General features: G+C 38.2%; 2 protein-coding genes across 2 annotated transcripts; both read left to right on the forward strand.

The window, feature by feature from the left end:
- Window positions 1-1,475: 1,475 nt before the first annotated feature.
- Window positions 1,476-9,683, forward strand: hnrnpm (heterogeneous nuclear ribonucleoprotein M). The gene is made up of 16 exons (XM_079245106.1): window positions 1,476-1,686; window positions 2,448-2,629; window positions 4,208-4,260; window positions 4,927-4,934; window positions 5,105-5,198; window positions 5,316-5,591; window positions 5,839-5,992; window positions 6,103-6,152; window positions 6,234-6,291; window positions 7,569-7,682; window positions 7,771-7,818; window positions 7,961-8,029; window positions 8,129-8,230; window positions 8,325-8,920; window positions 9,030-9,081; window positions 9,257-9,683. The coding sequence occupies exons 1-16, from the start codon at window positions 1,607-1,609 to the stop codon at window positions 9,418-9,420; spliced, it is 2,100 nt and encodes a 699-aa protein (XP_079101232.1). The 5' UTR covers window positions 1,476-1,606; the 3' UTR covers window positions 9,421-9,683.
- A 399-nt stretch (window positions 9,684-10,082) lies between these two features.
- Window positions 10,083-18,616, forward strand: timm44 (translocase of inner mitochondrial membrane 44 homolog (yeast)). The gene is made up of 13 exons (XM_079245100.1): window positions 10,083-10,114; window positions 10,749-10,853; window positions 12,891-13,070; window positions 13,145-13,225; window positions 13,337-13,486; window positions 13,644-13,780; window positions 14,176-14,261; window positions 15,685-15,777; window positions 16,081-16,205; window positions 16,372-16,422; window positions 16,565-16,654; window positions 16,897-17,007; window positions 17,769-18,616. Exons 1-13 carry the CDS (start codon window positions 10,085-10,087, stop codon window positions 17,886-17,888), a joined length of 1,359 nt encoding a protein of 452 aa, XP_079101226.1. The 5' UTR covers window positions 10,083-10,084; the 3' UTR covers window positions 17,889-18,616.
- The last annotated feature ends 773 nt before the right edge of the window (window positions 18,617-19,389 follow it).

The following is a 19,389-nucleotide window of genomic DNA, read 5'->3' on the forward strand; positions in this document are numbered from 1 at the left end:
CATTTGCATTGTGAAGCAGAAATGCATACAGAAATGTAAAAAAGTAGAAGCAAAAATCTAAAAAGGAGACACAGGAATAAATACACTTGGATAAATCTTCATTCATTCATCATCCTAACCGCTTAGTCTGATTAAGCTGGAGCCTATCCCAGCAGTCTTTGGGCAAAAGACAGGGTACAACCTGGACAGCTGCTAGTCAATCGCAGGGCCACACAGAGACAAACAACCACTCACACACAATCACTTCTATGTGCAATTTAGAGTAACCAATTAACCTAACATGCATGTCTTTGAATGGTGGGAGGAAGCCCAGAGTACCCATAGAGAACCCACGCATACACAGGGATGTCCAAACCCCGCCCCAGCCAAGGACTGAACCAGCAACCTTCTTGTTTTGAGGTCATTGTGCTAACCACCATGTCACCATGCAGACTTGGATAAATATATTAAGGAAAAGTGCAAGATTGGAAATAAATAACTAAAAATGTCAGATGGAAAAAAAGCATTATTTTGAGAATAAAATGTTCAAAATTTTAGAAATAAATACAGGCATAAAAATAAAGGAGGAAAGCATAAAAAAAACTCAAAATGGAAAAACTAATTTAATTGAAAATTATATGACAAGTAAAATCAGTGTGTTAATACAAACTTCATTCATTCATTCATTTTCTAAACCGCTTTATCAAATTCAGGGTCGCGGGGAAGCTGGAGTCTATCCCAGCTGGCTTTGGGCGAAGGGCAGGGTACACCCTGGACAGCTCGCCAGTCCATTGCAGGGCCAATACAAACTTAAAAAAAGAAAATAACAAAGACATGTAAATTGTTCACATCTTATAAGTTTCTCAATGAAAAAATATTTAATCTGTTTATTGGCATTTTGATTTGTCCGTGGACCCATTTTCAGCCCTCCATAGTGATGCTGGGAGTTCACTTTAGATTAGAAGGTGAATGGTTTGTAGTTGCACTTAGTGTGCTGTTTTATTTGAAATGTATTGGATTTAAATTTCTTTTGAATGCTTAGTATACCCCCAGTCCTTTCATAGTGAGTGTTCGGTTTCCCAGTCCTTGCATGACAGGTCATGATGTAGTCTTGGTTTGTAGAGTTTCAGCTATTAAAAAAATAAATGGATTGTGTATGACCAACACTGACAGTTTGACCTCTTCATTGGAACCACTGTGTGTTAGTGCTTTTAAAAATTATACTATCAGTAAAAGGATATAAAAGAAATGCATATTAGGTTGATTGCTATGGTTAATTGATCACTTATCGCATGTAAGTCGTTTTGGATAAAAGCGTCTGCCAAATGACTATAAAATAAAAAAGAGCTTTTAGTTTAAACTGTGATGAAACTGTTCATTTGACAGATCTGCTCTCTTTGATAATCTATTTCTTTTATTTTCTATCGTACATTATGTTTAACTACTTCCGAGAAAACCGGAAGTAGTTCTCGACACTTTTTTAAATTGATCAAAACTGCGCTATCCGCCATTTTCACAATAGCTAGCTTCGGTGTGTGCTATTACAGCCGATCGACTTGGTTATATCGTCGATTCTAGTTTGCTACAAAATAGTGAATTTAGGCTAAAAACACACCAAGTGAAGAAAATGTCGAGCGAACAGACCGAAATTACTACCGAAAATGCGATCCAGCCGCAGCCGCTGCTGCAGGCGCAGCAGCCGCAAGGGTGAGTCTGTCTGTCGAGGTCTCTTTGTTGTAACCAGGTAGTGAAGCATTTTTTTTTTTTTTTTTGTAATGTCGGATGTCTTTGCTATTAAAATAAAATAATAATAATAATGATCACAGAAATAAAACCCCAGCGATGCAATCAGGTTTCCGAAAACACGGAGACTTTAAATTTCCACTATTTAGTTGCACTGAACTAAAGTTACGCAGTCTGTATTTTGGGCCCGTCTATTTGCTGGAAACATTAGCGCCTACGGTGGAAATAAATGTTTTCGAGACCAATAACCATGTGATAATCGTTGGGTTGTTTCTTTAAAAAAAGACTATTTGTAAAACTCTATTTTATGTTTGGTTAAATTGTTTGTATTATTTTTACATAATAAAGTATCGTTTATCGAGTCTCACGGGAAAGGCCCATCTGGTCCATAGCGCGGCCTTGCCATGTGGCTGAGCTCAGCCATTTTCAGTTGAAAATATTTCAATGTTATGAAATGTTATAACATTACAAGTATTGAATGAAATATCAAACATCGATCTACAGTAAGAGGCTTGTAAAAACATCCGTTTGTATACGTGGAATAGAGGCTTCCGTCTGGATTAAGGCCGCCTTTATTGGGTTAGCTGATTGACCTGCTTACAGCAGTTCTTTCGTTTTAGGGCTCCCACCAGACAGTGACCAGTTGTTTATTTTTTTAAATAATATATATTATTAAGAGTTCGGTATGATTGCATCATTTTTATGTGAAATTCTGTTTATTGCAGAGAAATGAATGGGAAACCCAAGAATGACTCCAACTTGAGCAGGAAGGAGAGACCCCTGAAGAGAGGTGGAGGTGGTCGCTTTGAACCTTACAGCAACGCTAACAAAAGATACCGTGTTTTTGTCAGCAACATCCCCTATGATGTGAAATGGCAGGCCCTTAAAGACTTGATGAAAGAAAAAGGTAAGGTGTTTGGATCAGGAAATAACTTATGACAGCTTTGGACAAAGTCAGGATCAGCGTCAGTGGTCATTTTGTTTGACCGCTGCAGCTCTGAAGGGCTGTTTGGGGTGGTATGCTAGCGTTGTGATTTCTGTGGAAGTTATTTGGAATAAAGGTTTCGGACAGGGTCCCTCTCATTTGTCTGCCAACTAAGGAGCTGTTGCAGACTTGCATAAGTGTGGTAACCCGGATGTAAGATTGAACACTTGGTCTCCATTGAGATTACTGTAACCATTGTTTTTGTGACGTGGAGGTTGTACAAGTGTAAAGCAAGTCCACTAATGTGAAAATACCACAAAAAGGGGTCTTGAATGGTGTAATGAGATGCTTACCCCCACAAGAAACGCATGATACAAGTGAAACAATAATCTTGCTGGAGTTTAATGATTTATTTTGCCCAGAAACAAGGAATAGGTTGCTATCAGTTGCAACATCTAATTATGAGTCAAAGTTAAACTTATGTAAAAGAAATGGTGAAATTCTTTGGAGACATGTCCAATTAAATGTGTTGTGATGAAGCAGGTCTGAATTCTACAAAGATGAACTTACATGAAGAGTTGTATAGTTATGGGATATTGATATCCATAGATGCTTAATTAATAATGCTATCATTTGACATGTAAGCTAAAGAATGTGTTTAGAAAGGGTACAATTTTTTTTTTCTGAAGGAAGGCAGGTATTGGTTTTATCTCAACTGACTGTGGAGTTAAATTGCATTTTCTTTTTTAGGTGTGACCTTGACAAGCGAATATTTTCTCAGCAGATCTCCATGTTGTGCCAAACACAGATATATGCTGGGGATGTCTTTGGGGTACAGGTCTACAAAATGAAGCAACTTCTTTTGAACTGTCCTTGTCTGGAGAGGTTTGGTCACCGATGTCCATTTGCTGAAAGACGTGACCTGGAATAAGTGTGGCTGTGGTCGACTGAATCAAAACTGAGATTTTTTTGCATTCAGATATGGGCCACTTTATGGGTTTGTAGTTAAAGAAGCATCCTTTTTCTAAGAACCTGCCATCACAAAGATTATGGTCATTTTTCTAGTTTTCTAGCTCTTAGGATCACCTGATGGGCAAATGTTTTGATGCATTTGCTGGAGGTTTAAAATTGTGACATTTGGGAAAAGTACACTAAGGCTTGTAATGAAATGGGCTGAGGCATTTGTATGGGTTTTTCTACCTTGAAAATTATATGGTCAATTATCTTGATGGACTAGGTGGTGTTGACGGCATTACATCGAAATAGGAAGGCTTTTGGCCATTTCAACAGTTGGTGTCCTCAGTCTATTGCTTTTGGTGTTTTGGGAGAAATCCAACAAGGACAGGCTAAGAAGTGTTTATCATTTTTTATTTTATTAAGCCAAGCTTACCTTTTGTAGACCTGTACCATATTGTGCTGCTGAGGTGCTGGGGGACTACTCGGGACTAGCAGTCCGAGCTCACTGTCACCGGCCGTCCTCCTTGTTTCTGCTCTAAACCCCCATTGTTCTCTCGGCTTCTCTCCCCTTGGTGTGTGTCGTCTCTGGAATCTGATTTGTAGTGGGTGAGGTAACGTACGTGGAACACTTAATGGACGCAGAAGGCAAATCGAGGGTAAGTGCAAATACATACAAATAAAACATGTAAGCTTAGACAAACCTGTGTTTGTCAGCTTTGGTTTATTTACATTGTTGGGAATTGTTCAGATACAGAAACCTGGTGGAGTGTGTGAGATGGTGACATGCTGGAGGCATGTTTTATTTGGAGTCGTCTGTGACACTTATTTAAGGCCATCCTGAAGGGTTCAAACTCTTAAAACAGGACTTCAGGTTTCATTGTATTCAATCCTGTGGCTTGCGGTAGCTGACAATGTCCCCTTTGGTTGCTGGATTTGCTCCTTATGATCTTAAGATCTGCAAGATGTTGTTACAAAGCTGTTAGATGGGTGTTAAACTATTTATTTCATTGGAAAGTTACTTCTCCAATATCAGTGGTGTGGAAACTTATCACTGTGGATTTTCTGCCCTTTGACTGTTGGAAAATAATTCTTGATTTTCATTAGACTTGTCTGTATTGTTATTGACTGACTGGGTAACAAATGTATCAGTGTATGGAGTTGTTGCCACAGCTATAGGCCTTTTTGTGTTCAAACTTTTTTGCTATGCATGAAAATATTTGTTTTGCTATATGTCAATTAAAACATTTACCAAACTTTACTTTCACTAATATTAATATGTTTATTTTTCCTGATGCCTGTCCTGATGTCTTCAATCAACAAAGGGTTGTGCGTAAGTATTCAGAATTCCTCTTTCACAACTTTTGTGAATATGTATTAGTATGTCAGCTTGACAACACAGGAATAAACCTGTCTACAGAATTAACTGGAAACCATTCCTCATTTCTGTTTATGCCAGAATGTAATAGGTTATTTATTTATTGGTGGATATGTTTGTTTTAGTGTTGTTGAGTTTAGGACTGAAGAACTAATGAAGAAAGCAGTGGAAAAGGTCAACAAGCATAACCTCAATGGGCGACCTCTCAAAGTGAAAGAGGTAGGTTGCAGGAATAAAAAGTAATGCAAATGTCATTATTATTTAACCTTTAAAAAAAAAAAAAATTGAAATATCCATGCGACTTAACCTGAGTGAATATTTCCCCATATTTTTCAGGACCCTGATGGAATCATCTCTCAGAGGGAAATTAACAAGTCTCAAGGTGGAGGCCCACCAGGAAGCCATGGCGGAATGGGCGGAATGGGCGGAATGGGTGGGATGGGAGGTATGGGAGGAATGGGTGGCATGGGCGGTATGGATCGCATGGGCCCCGGTCCAAATGGCCCCATGGTTAACATTCCCCCCAGCCTGATGAACAACCCAAACATCCCCAACGAGATTATCCATGGTCTCCAGGCTGGCAGGATTGGAAGCACTGTTTTTGTGGCTAATGTAAGGCTCAGAATTTTAGCATTGGTCTTTGTGTTGATCATTTAAAAAAAGTAATTAAGCTATGAAATGAGACAACTTCTTTTTTTAGAGACTGGGTTTTATCACATTCAATTAGAATTGACTGATTATTCAGAATTTTTTTTTAGCAATCTTATGTGGGACCATTAGATGGTGGAAAATCTCAACATAGATTTGCTTTTGTAAGTAACTATGTCAGACTTTTTATTTTTCCCCTTTCTGCTTTCAGCTTGATTACAAAGTAGGGTGGAAGAAGCTGAAAGAGGTCTTCGGCATGGCAGGAATGGTTTTGAGGACAGATATTCTGGAGGACAAGGATGGTAAAAGCAGAGGCATGGGAACAGTAACCTTCGAAATGCCCATTGAAGCAGTTCAAGCAGTCTGTATCCTTTGGCTGATTGTCTGATCTTCTTTTTAATCAAAACTCCTTCGTTTTCACTAGAATGTCATGGTTTCCTTAGTTTCAGGTATACTTTCCTTAAATACTTAACAGCTATGTTTAATGGACAACTCTTATTCAACAGAACCATGCATGTCAAACTGGTATGTTGCTATGCTTTATTTGTACATCAGGCCCTGTCGTAATACGACAAAGAATATTAAAGTCTTGTTTCACTTTTATAGGATGAGAAATCCCTCCCCAAAGATTTTGGACCACCAGACAGAGCAGCTGCTCTTCCTCGTATGTATATGCAAGGCTTTCTTTTTTGTATTGAAAAAGAAATTTGGAAACGTTTTCACCTAACCATGCACATTAATTGCTAGAGTTCACTCATGTGATCTGGGGCAGGAAGTGTTTTGCTGTCCTTCAAAACACAGTACAATGGATGATGGAGAGTACTCTTAGGGAATTAACGGACAAATGAGATATGGCTGGGTGGGACATCATAACATTAATTATGATAAATTAATTATGGGAAAAAAGCTACGCATGGAACAGCTCAGCTAATAACTTAACAACATTGGCAGGCATTATTTCCAACATTACTGTTGGACAATGACGCCTATTAATGAAGTTAATGTTATGTTTACAAAAACATGTAAAGTTAAAAGTATTGCAACATATTGTAGAATCTTGATTTAAAGATAAACGTACTTAACATGACACTATAACTTTGTCTGTTTTATCTTAACCAGGGATATTTTTAATTTAGTTTTTCCTCTGTTGAATTGAAATGAAATTAAATGTATGTTTTGTACATTAATAGGGCTTAGGTTGACAATATTGCCTGTTTTTTATATTAGTCAGTCATTAAAATCAAATTATTTAAAAAAAAAAAAAAGCTTGCTTTTTAGGGCAAATCTTGGTAATTTAAAAAGTGATTTAGATTTATTAATGATAAAGCATATAATTAATTAGGTTATTATTTAATCAAGTCCCAAACCTAGTAAATTTAGGATATAATCAATGTAGTTTAAATAAGTCTGACTTGCATACAATTTGGAGGATTTGACCAGCATTGACAAGATTGACATCAAAATTGTCACATGCTGCAGACTTAATATTATACTGCGAGCCAAATGAAAGCCTAAATGGCTACAGTTGCTTTTTTTTTTTAGGTTGGGTCAACCATTAGGGATCTGAAGAAGCTTAGAAAGTCCATTGTCTTGTTTTTAATTAATAATTTTGGCTTTTAATAAAAATATTAGTAATAATAATAATAATGCTATGCAAATGCTAACAAATGAACCAATGTTATTTTTATGTTCTTGAATCTACTTGTAAAATTTTACTTTGTAAATCAAAATTCCTTGTAGATTTTTATGTCTATGTTGAGTCATACTGGATTTGTAGATTGAAGTAACTACCTTCTTCCCCTTTTCGAAAATGGTTGCTCCAAACTCAATAGTGTTTTGGCAGGCTACATGCTGATGAATAGTCCATTATCTGTAAATTTCCTATTATTTTTTTTAAACATATATAAATAATAATTTAAACCTATTCCCATCTTTGCCTAGGTGGTCTGAGTGGAGTAGGTTTGGGCTTGGGACCTGGTGGTCAGCCTATTGATGCTACCCAGCTCAATAGAGGAGGTGGTGGCGGTGGAGCGATGGGCAACATGGGCCCAGGAGGTAACTTATGTAGTGCTTTTGTTTCCTTCATATCGTGCAGTGAATTGGTAACAGGCTCCATCTCATCAAAGTTTTTTTTCACTTGTAGGGATGGATGGAATGGGATTTGGCAACATGGGAGGTCGCATGGGAGGGGGTAAACAAACAACCGCCTCAGAATTTGTTGCTTTCCTGTAGTTTTATCATCTGATTTAAATCCTTAAACTGGGTATTGTTGCATAATAGTTTTTGATATGTGTGTGTGTTTTTTTTTTTTTTTGTTTTTTTTTTTTTTAAAGGAATGGACAATTTTGGAGGAGTGAATAACATGGATCGTTTTGGTTCTTCAGGGATGGGTCGAATGAATGGTAATTAGGTGTTGAGAGGTGCCGAGCACTCCAAAGCAAGCGTGAAACTCTTCACGTTTTGCTGGATGTCTCTAATGGTTTCATCTCTTGCATTGTCAGAGATGGACCGTGGGATTGGTGGTGCTTTTGACAGGGAATTTGGGCGAAATGAAATGGGAATGTCTCGCAATAATTTTGGAGACTCCTTTGAAAGAGGAATGGGTTAGTATTTTCAGGATTTGTTTTAAGGCCTGTGTAAATCTTACTATAGCTTGGTTAATAATTCCTTCCTGTGTTTGTTTGTTTACTTTCTTAGGAAACTCCATGGGTATGGACCGCATGAGCTCTGGAATGGACCGCCTAGGGGGCAACATGGATCGCATGGGAGGGATGGACCGGATGGGTGGCATGGACAGGATGGATAGAGTGTCTGACCTGGACCGGTTGGGATCAGGGTTTGACCGAATGGGCTCAGGAATGGACCGGATGGGACCCAGTATGGACAGGCTTGGACCAGGCTTGGACCGTATGACCTCCAACATGGACCGCCTGGGCCCTACAGGGTTTGACCGCCTGGGAGCATCAAGTCTGGATCGCATGAATACCGGAATGGACTTTGCCTCCCCAATGGGAATGGATCGCATGGGCAACACTGGGCTTGACAGAATGGGAAGCAGCTTTGATCGCATGGGATCTGCAGGAGGCCTCGACCGTTTTCCCTCTGGTGGCATGGACCGCATGAGCTCTGGCATGGACCGAATGGGATCTGCAGGAGGTGTTGGTGGCCAGTTTGACCGCTCTGGTGATATGGATCGTGGATTTGGTGGAAATTCATTTGGAGGAGCCGGATCTGGAGGGCCAGGAACTGTAGGAGGCAATATTCGTAAGGGATGCCAGATCTTTGTCAGAAATGTAAGTGTTTACGGACTTTTATTTCTTTTATACTTTTTTTTTTTTTTTTTTTGTTCAATAAACATTTGTTCATAATTTACAAAACTTGGAATAAATTTTTGTTTTTCAGCTGCCATTTGACTTCACCTGGAAGATGCTGAAGGACACCTTCAATACATGTGGTAAGAATAGATATATGAAGAAATTTAGTTCAGATTTAGAAACTCATTCTTAAGAGATGCATTGTGTAGTTTGCATTCAGCAACCACTTAAACAATTAGATCAATAGGATAGGAACATGGGTGATTTAATTTTTAATATCAAGAAAAAATTTGACTGTTTTTTGCTTCTGTGCAGGTATGGTCCAGTATGCTGATATTAAGATGGAGAATGGCAAGTCCAAGGGCTGTGGTGTGGTTCGCTTTGACAACCCTGAAACTGCTGAGCGTGCTTGCCGTACCATGAATGGCTACCGGCTGAGTGGAAGAGAAATTGATGTTAGGATTGATAGGAATGCATGAGTTGTATCTGTGTCACATCTGACATTAACTTCTACTCTTTATCTGAATTACCCCTCAGCAGACTTGGTTTGTTAGATGTTTGTAACAATCGAAGTGTTATTTTAGTTAGTAATTTGTAACAGTGAACGTTTTTAGTTTCTACTTAAATTTTACTTTTTAGAGACCAAACTTATTGTTTTGGTTTTTTTTCTGTCATGCTTCCCTGTCATTGCCTTTGTTATATAAGGTGTTTTGATAAATAAATCTCAACATAAAAACAGTGACTTTTCTGTCCTATATTGTGATGCTTGCTTCATTTTTATTTTCAAACTTCCTAAAAGTAGGGTAATTCAGTTTAGTTTCACAGGGACTGCAGCCCAGTAGGTTTTTAAATGTATCCCAGCTCCAACACTGAATTGAATGGATCCAATTGAGTCCGGTGTTGGAGCAGGGATACATTGAAAAGCTGCGGGGTCCTTGTGGTACCAAGTTAACAGCCCTACCTTAAAAAGGTAACAGTAAACACTGATATGTATGTTAAGTTATGCAGAACGCGAAGGAATAAAGGCATACCATGGGTTGTGGAAAAATATTACATTGTATTGGACGGCGGATTAAGCCCCTCCCCTTTCTCGTGGACGTGGAAGGTCACCACCGGAAGAAGGTCACAGGCATCAGCTCCAAGATGGCGGCCCCCATGTGTCAGTGTTATCAGGTGAGTCCCGGGAAAGGTTTCTGCTAAAACTGAATGTTGAATACACGGAGATAATAAAATGACAGCTAAAATGTAAATAAAAAGTTAAATGCCACATTTCCAGCTGCAGTAGACAGTTACAACTGGTCTAACTAGAGCGCTAAACTCCGCTTTAGCTCGCTGAGGTAATGACTGGATTCCTACATCTCTGGTTTGGATCACAGACAAGTCATCGGGTTCATCTTTTTCTGTTTGGTTGTTCCTTTAAGTGTTGAAATATTGTTATACTTGTCCTTTTAGTCGTTTTTAAGCTCATCATTGTGGTCGCCGACCAGGCTGCAGCTCTGCCTGTTATTTTGCTCCACCGCTGGTGTAAATGTAAAAATGGTGCACGACTTATTTTTTTACTTAAGTTTTTAAAAAGTTATTACATGGGTTAGTTTTTACAAAGTGTAATCATGAAGATGATCATTAAAAAGGAACAACAACAAAGAAATTAAACATTATAATACAAGGAAAATCAACCAGTGATGTTGTATAGTTTGCACAGATGTAAGGTTTTAGTATGTTTTAGGCAGTGCCTTTTGGTTTTAGGTTATGACTTAACTTATGTTACGTTGTAAAAAAAAGTTTAATTACGTGTGCTTGATATCAGATATGTGTAAGAAGAGGCTTGGTGGCATTCCCTTCGGCTTACCTGCTGCTCCCAAACAGACCCAATCTTTACAGGATACGTGGCCTCATCGCCCCCTCTTCACAGGTAAATCTTCACGAGATTTTTTTTTTTCTTCTCCATTTTTTGTAATAATTGATATTTATTCCTTACCTTATACCAAAAGCTGAGAGGTGCAGTTTATAGATGTATGAAATTTAAATTGGACTCTGTAACTCTATTAAAAAATAGTTGCAACTAAGGAAACTTGTGTTTATTCCATTATTTCTTCCCTTTAATAGTATCTAATTGTGTGTTGTTATCAGGGCCGGATTAAAAGTACACAGGCCCCTGGGCCCAGAGTGTTCCAGGGGCCCCCTTCCTCTCCGCAACATTGTGAAAATTGTGAATGATACACTGTGAAACGACATTTCTAACATCTCTCAGCTAGTGGTACCAATAGCAACACACTAGAGACTGTGGTGTAACTATTTGGCTTTTATATACATTTTGTTTCATGCCCAAACAGCTGGTGTTTTCCTTTCGTGGGCCCCACATAAGCCCCGAGTGGGCCTGTGCCTATAATTCCCAATGGATAATCCGGCCTTGGTTATTATAAATAGTTAAAAAGCTTGATTAGTCACCTTACTGATAACGTTTGTTTATTAGATGTCCATCAGCTGCTCCCATACAGCACCTGTTCTCCCTGTGGTTTCTACAAAATCATCAACTCAATACATCCCTTGATTTGAAATGCATAAACATATAAACATGCAACAACACAGACACCAAACACTACGGCACTAGCTCAAAGTACAAAAATAACATCTATAACATTGCAGCCTGCACAATGGCATTGTAATTACATTTCCTCTTGCCAAACTAAGTAATTATATCATCTCATCACTTTCAAAATAATAGAGAAAATTAATTTAATAGCTCACTTCTAAACAGACTATTATTCTGGCAAGCAGAAATATTTAGGCTTCTTATTAAAGCTTACCTAAACATGTCAAGATATGCTTCTGTGTAACATGAGAAACATGAATAAACATGTGGGTTGTGCCCCTGCAATATTTTCCTGCTGGTCCATTCACTTTATTGAGATTCAAGTGCTGCCAGGTGTGTGCCAGTCTCAGATGTATAACTGTCAATCAAGTGATAAACAAACATATTGGAATGAGATTCTGGTGCCAGTGGAGATCCCATACCTTCAGAATCTGAGACCCTTCATCCTCCCAAGATGGCAATGCTCTTTCCTTCAGAGCCAGGATCATCAGACTATATCCAGAATTTGGGAGTGGAGAGGGTAGAATGGCCTGTCGTAGTCCAGACCTCAACCTGGTTGAACTCTTGTAGGATCAGCTGTACATGCTGCAGTAACCAAAACAACCACACTGGTTTATGTTCAATAATTCCTGGCTGAAAAACAGGTGTCATTTCCCAGAAAAATGTGACCAGCATGTAGAGGTACCAAGCAGTTGGGGCTTGTGTGGCTCTTCTACACAATCTTCATTAAGGTCCCTCACAATGTAAAAGGAATAAAGTGAAAGAATTCCCAATATGTTGCATTTTTTCCTTTTTATTGTGCAAAAGTGTAATCGTCCAATCCACTGAGAAATTCAAATCAAGAGTCAATACCAACAGGAGAATGTAGCAAGGAATTCTGGGACACTTTTTGGTGGGCACGGTGCACAAATGTTGCTCTGCAGAGATGCACAAAATACGTTAACCATCCTTAAAAGATGACTAAACCGGCATTCCAACTATGTATAATAGAAACGACAATTTGTATTTTTAAAGGGAAGAAAAAATCTATGAAATAAAAACTTTCATTAATTTTTTAAATTAAGTTTAGATTTTAAAGTGCCGAATGGAAGAATTCAGATAATTTGTGAACCATTTACAAATCTATCTTTGAATTAGTTATAATTCTAAACGTGTCAAATGTTAAAATTAATGGATAAAGTTAACATGCATTTCCTGCCCTATAAATTTAGAAATGTTGTTTTATAGTGGAACAACAGTTTGTCTGCTTTTGTTTCTCAAGATCTATTTAGTTTTGTGAACTTTCCTGGATATGTGTCAGTTACATTTATCACAGTTGTTTGTTTCATCAAGGTGCCTAACTCTCCCCTTCTGCAGGTCAGGTATTTGTCAGGGGAGAGGGGTGGTGGTAGAAAAGGTTTCCTGGGGGAGTTTCTGGATAACATTAAGCAAGAGCTGAACAAAAACAAAGAAATGAAAGAAAACATCAAGAAGTTCAGAGAAGAGGCCAAAAAACTGGAAGAGTCAGATGCACTGAAACAAGCTCGAAGGAAATACGTAAGTGTTTGGCCGTATACATCATTCAGACTTAGTGCCAGGGCTGAATTCGGTGACCTCTGTCTTTTTCTTAGAAAACTATAGAGTCGGAAACCGTAAAAACCTCAGAAGTTCTAAAGAAGAAATTGGGAACTATTTCAGAGACAGTTAAAGAGGTAAAAGTGACTCCTATTTCTAAATGATATTTGATTTGATATCATAGATATGCTTCTCATGCTGATGCAACTGTACTGTAACTGTGTTTGCTCGTCTGTGTGTCTGGACAGGGGCTGGAAGAAGTCAGTCGTACAGACATTGGAAAGAAAATCAAAGAGGGAATGGAAGAAGCGGCCAAAACAGCAAAGACCTCCGCAGAATCTGTCTCAAAGAGTGGAGAGATGTTGGGGAAGACCGGTGCCTTCAAGGCAATATCTCAGGTATCCAGTTACTAAGATATGCTTTAGATTACTACAGCTTCACTGAAATGATCCTTTAAAAATATTCCTACATGAAGTAGTGATATATGTGCATGTAACCACAATCCACATTAGTAAAACACATTAGCTGATGCTACTACTTGTTGATCTGCTTTAGGGCATGGAAAGTGTGAAGAAAGAGATTGGCGACTTTGGCCACACTGGTCCTTATCGGCCTCCAACCAGACTCCGAAAGAGGACTGAATTTTCCTCTAAGGGAGCAGGAGATGACAGCAAGGTCTTTGAGGCCAACGAGTACGTGAGTGCCCTCTGCTCGCCCTGTTTGTGAGAGAGGGAATGTTCCTCTTGTTAAGAGATAGAAAAGACATGTTTATCATCTCTCAGTATTTATAGAAAAAATGGAAATGAAACTCCAAGCGGAGAAATGATTACATAGGGCCAGGCACCAAAGCACATCTCTTTCAGCTTAAACAGAACTTCATACACATCATGGATTTGCACAGTTGTTGAATTAAAAGAGCATTTCTTAAATCTAACAGTCACTTTTTCAGTTGTATTCATTTAGTTGCTCCTGATATAATGTTTTTTTTTATCTTTTTGTTTTTGTGAGTATTTTATAACTTAAAACTGTGTAATTGTAATTCTAAGACATAAATGACAGCTGTGATGTTTCACTGCGTGTGTTTTAGGGAAGCGGTGGGTGTGGTGCTCCACAAAGACTCCAAATGGTACCAGCAGTGGAAAGACTTCAAAGACAACAATGTTGTATTTAACAGTAAGAAATACCTTACCATGTTTAATCTCATACTATTCAGACCTCATATATTTGGACAGAAGTATTTTGTTTTATTTTTTTGTTGAACTTAATTTTTTTTGTAATGTAGAAAAAAAAATTATGTCTACGTAGAATTAAGAGTGTGGAAATTACAACTCACTGTATGAAATTACAACTTCAAATGCAAATTGACGGGTCATTAGAAAGATTTCCCAGGTGGTCCTTTTCCTTTATTATTAATATTTATTTACTGTTGTTTTTTTGTAAGTAAGCAGGTAAAAGATCAGGATGGAATCATAAAAGGCTGCAATGAGAACAAAAGAATCCTTCAGAAAAATTGTGAATACATTAAAACTAGAATCAGCATCATATAAAGAGATTGAAGTCTTTAATGCTGAATGGGATCAGAGTTGTGGGTTTATAAATACTGATTTTCCATACGTAGTGGAGGCCAAGTATCCAGGCTTTCTTATCTGTGATGTCAGTGTTGCTTAGCATTTTACTGTTCTGGTGAGATAAATTAGCCGTCAAAATTTGAACTAATAATCAATTTATTTGTGTTTTAGCCTGGACATTGAATTCTTTGCTGACCCTCAAGTTTTGGGTGCTTTTGCTAATGAATTGTAGCTGTAAGGGGCAGTTAATGGAGGTTGCAGCTTTAGGATGTCAGATGAGGCTGAATAAATGTTCATCACCAGGTCGATTTACTTGGCATTATGCACATTAGTTAAGGAAGCAATTTTGATGATTAATAAATTTTGGACAGGTGAAAAATGACTCTTCGCATTCAGAACATTGCACAAAGTCAGTAGATTTGGAGGTATGTAGATTTCTGTTAATATTGTTTAATCATCAGCATTGTTCAAGACCAGTGTACCAGTTTTCATTTACACATTAAAATCTTCGTGCTTTATTGCTGAGAAGATATTCAGTAGCTAAATTCAGACTGGTAACCCGACCCTTCATCATATCCTTACTGATCATCTGTATAAGCAAAACATGATAATACTAAGTAGCAAAACTGCTAAACAGCTATTTTAATTGTACTTTCTTGCTTTTCAAGTCACACCACACTACGTAGCAATTGGAAATTTATTCATGCTCAACAGTTGTGGTAAATTACAGGTGTGTTTGTGTTTCATACCAGAGCTGTGTGAGGATGTGTTTTCAGGACAGATATGAGAGTTATTCATCACTTACTCTGCAAGATTGATTCTGTCACTTCCAGCATGGTCTAACAATCAGGGCTGCAGGAGTTTCTTTTTGACAGAAAAATAATATCTGTTATATTTGAGTTGCGCTAAAATAACAAAAAGCTTTAGTAAGTATTTCTTCGTTGTGTTGTTTTCTTACTGGTGTGCAGTAGGGATTCACATTTCATTGTCATTCTATTCATTTTTTATCTCCATTATGTTGATTTAAGGGTTCTTTGAAATGAAGATGAAGTATGATGAGAGTGACAACGCCTTCATCAGAGCATCACGTGCTGTTACTGACAAGATGTCTGACCTCATAGGTGAGATGCAGCTGGAGTGGTGATGCAGAAATGAATGACAGAGAAGTCTTACATCAGTAATGCATCTTCCTAAAATTGTAAATATTTGATTCTTAAAAGCAATGTGGATTTTTTTGTTTTTTTTTGCTTTAGTGTAAGTTTCATATCATGTCATGTCGTATATCGTAGGTTACATCATATATTTGACTGGTTCTGTCCTGTTGTCTTGGCATAAATTGTGTTTTTGAGAATTTATTGGAAATGTTCAAACTTACATTTTATTGATGAGTTTTGTTGAAAAGGATTTGTTTTGTATTTTTGTAGGTGGACTGTTTTCAAAGACAGAAATGTCTGAGGTGTTAACAGAGATTTTAAAGGTGGACCCTTCTTTTGACAAGGATTCCTTTCTGAAACAGTGTGAACGAGATATCATCCCAAATATACTGGAGGTTAGTGGACCTACAGACCAGCATTCATAGGTAGTCTCTTGCAATGAAATGTTATCTTGTCGATGCAAATATGATTTTTTTTTTTTTTTTTTGGGAAATCATGCTTCCAGATGTTAAAGTCTTACTTTAAAGCAGCTTGACCAGTGTGTGTTCTGTTCTTGTGCAGGCCATGATCAGAGGAGAACTGGAGGTATTGAAGGACTGGTGTTATGAAGCGGTAAGGCCTGAGTGACACACACTCACACAGTTTTGACAGACGTGCAGGGTTTTATTTTAAGGTTGTGCTAATGTTAGGATGTTTTTCCCCCCCCCTAAAATTCCTAATAAAATTCTTTTCCTTGTCTTCTCTGGGCGTTCAGACATACAGCCAACTTGCACATCCCATTCAGCAAGCCAAGGCCATGGGACTACAGTTCCACTCCAAGATTCTGGACATAGACAATATTGATGTAAGTGACTGGACCACACTTTAAGGGTGATAATAATAAATAAGGATCCATGTCCATGGATACATTGGCGTGTGAGGAGAGAAACCTGGCGGAGACAGGAAGCCAGTGGAGTGAGCGGAGGATGCGGGTAATATGGTCTCCATGTTATGTTCTTAATGGGTGTTTTCTTCTTCTGCCTTAAGCTGATGTTTTTAGCATTATAGATTATTCCCAGTAATGTATTTGTGTGTTTTATTTTCCAGCTGGCCATGGGTAAGATGATGGAGCAGGGTCCAGTTTTAATCATAACTTTCCAGGCACAACTGGTCATGGTGATCCGAAATGCCAAGGGAGAAGTGGTGGAAGGAGACCCTGTAAGTGATGCAAGCAGAGATACATATTGTGAAGATGAGGTTTTATTTTCTAAAGCAGTAATATGAGAAAATTAAAAATGCCCCCCAAAAGCCACACTTATTAAAACATCAACAATCTATAGTTTGTTGTTTCCCTTCATCACATGCATGATATCTGCAAGTAAATAGTTCATTAGCAGGATTTAAGGAGACTATGAAGCCATGTTTAGATGTTGGGCAGATGCTTTATCTGGTCAGACAGAGGAGCCAGAAATCTTTGTGAGCTGTACATCAGCTATGCCGTTCATCTCAAAACATTTGTAACTGCTAAAAAAAAAAAAAAAAAAAAAAAAAAGTCAAGGTAGCAGAACCATTTAGCATCACTCAGTAACATGAAGCTGGCACCTGCCAAATTCTGAGTCTGCCAAAGGGTTAAATGCGGACATACTGTTTTGCTGGACCTTATTAAGGTTGTAAATGTAATCTAATAGAATATCAGATTGCTTTTAAGCTTTAAAATTAATGTAGAGAAGAGACACAGAGAAGCTGGGTGTTGACTGATTTTACCTCAGAGAAGTTTTTTCCGAATATTTTATATTAGAAAAAGTCGTCAGGGTTTCAGAAATGGCAGCAGGTGGTTAGGTACATCTGTCCTGTGACCTGTCTACTAAACATTATGCCTTAGATCTGACTGAAATAATGACAAGTTTAGTTTGCTTTGGTAGAGTCAGTAGGTGGTAGAGTGTTTAAATAACCGCGTCCATCTGCTGTTATTCCTGCAGGAAAAAGTGCTCAGGATGATGTACGTGTGGGCTCTCTGTCGAGACCAGGAAGAGCTCAACCCATACGCTGCCTGGAGACTACTTGACATTTCTGCCTCAAGCACCGAACAGATCCTCTAGGACTCTTTGATATGCACAAAATACGTTCACCCAGGGAGAGAACACACTGTACACGCTGAGAAGACGTAGCTGGCAGTGAAGATTTGAGTGGAGGACGAAGAAGAAGACGTGTAGAGATCATATAGAGGGGCATGGGCCCACACCACTCCACAAGTATTCTGGAGTAGAGTTGATCAACACTACAGGTGCCTCACATTGTCTTTTTTTTTTTTTTTTTTTTTAAACCATAATTATTATTATTATTATTATTCATTTTTTACTATATTTAGTTTTGGTTCAACTTCCTTACCTTTGGAAACGTAATTTATTTGTGAGCATTCCTCTGACTAACAGTAGAGGGCAGCAGACCACCAACAACGTGCACCCAAAGTACTTTCAGCATCTGCATGGCTAGAGGTTAAATAAAATAGCTTAACTTAGGTCAAGTTATTTTATTATAACTGTGAAAAAAGATTAATTTTTTTAGTTTGTTTGTATATTTTTTTGTTTTAACCTGAGGTTTAATCTGTTTTTGGTTTAACCTGAGGTTAATGTCAGTGTCCTCAGACCTGTCACAGCCTGTAGTCAGTCCTTCAGTCTTTCTCTTCCTCTTTGAGGCATTTTAGAGGTTGGTGGTGTTGGTGTCAATCAGCGCTCTCCCATCTTACCAAGGATCATCATCCTTGTTTGTATGATTGTCAGTCAATGTAATTGTTAAATTGTGAGAAAATCTATATTTATTATGACAAATAAAGATGAACCCTTTTCACACAAACAGACACTTTTGAAATTGAGTTTGTGCATTTTTTTTTTGGTTCTACCCTGATGATGGTGAAGCTTCCCATCAGTTTCAGAGCATGCCATGTGACTCCTTCTAGGCCAGTCGCTAATTATTTTTTTAAAATTAAATCCACTGGTGGGATTTCAGTGTTGGCTGTGATGTTTCCTTTGGGGAAAAATGTCTCCTCTAAATGATTTTTACATTTCCAGAGCAGAACTGGAACACTCATTTTCTTTTCGTGAAATGTAGCTGCCTGTGTGCTGTGTGGTACAAAAAATCACCCCAGCCTGAGCAGCACAACTTGGATAGGGTGCAGGGAAAGAACAAAGGGGCTACAAAAAAAAAAAAAAAAGACCAGATTGCTGATCAGCTGATGCCAAATTGGACTCATGTTAGATTTAATGTTTCCTCAGCATACTGTCAGCTTTAGGTCTCATCAGCATCAATTATTGGTGCAGTCATGCAGCTCTCTTCAGCATTTCCTGGCAGCATGTTGTTCAACCTTGAGTGCAGCTAAAGGTTACAAGTCACAGCTACATGTCTTCAGTGTGGCCAGTGTTTCACCACAGCCATATGGCTCTCTGAATAATCAGGAAAAAAACACCCTCAACATGTCAAACTGGCGGCTGGGATAGCTAAAAGGTTTGTTTTTGCTCACTGCATGTCTTTGCAAAACATTGCTGGCTGTGCAGGAAACTCAATTTCACCTTTATTTTAAATTCCTTCATTTGAAGGGACAGG

This window comes from Telmatherina bonti (genome assembly GCF_933228915.1).
Source record: "Telmatherina bonti genome assembly, chromosome: 8".
Lineage (NCBI taxonomy): Eukaryota > Metazoa > Chordata > Actinopteri > Atheriniformes > Telmatherinidae > Telmatherina > Telmatherina bonti.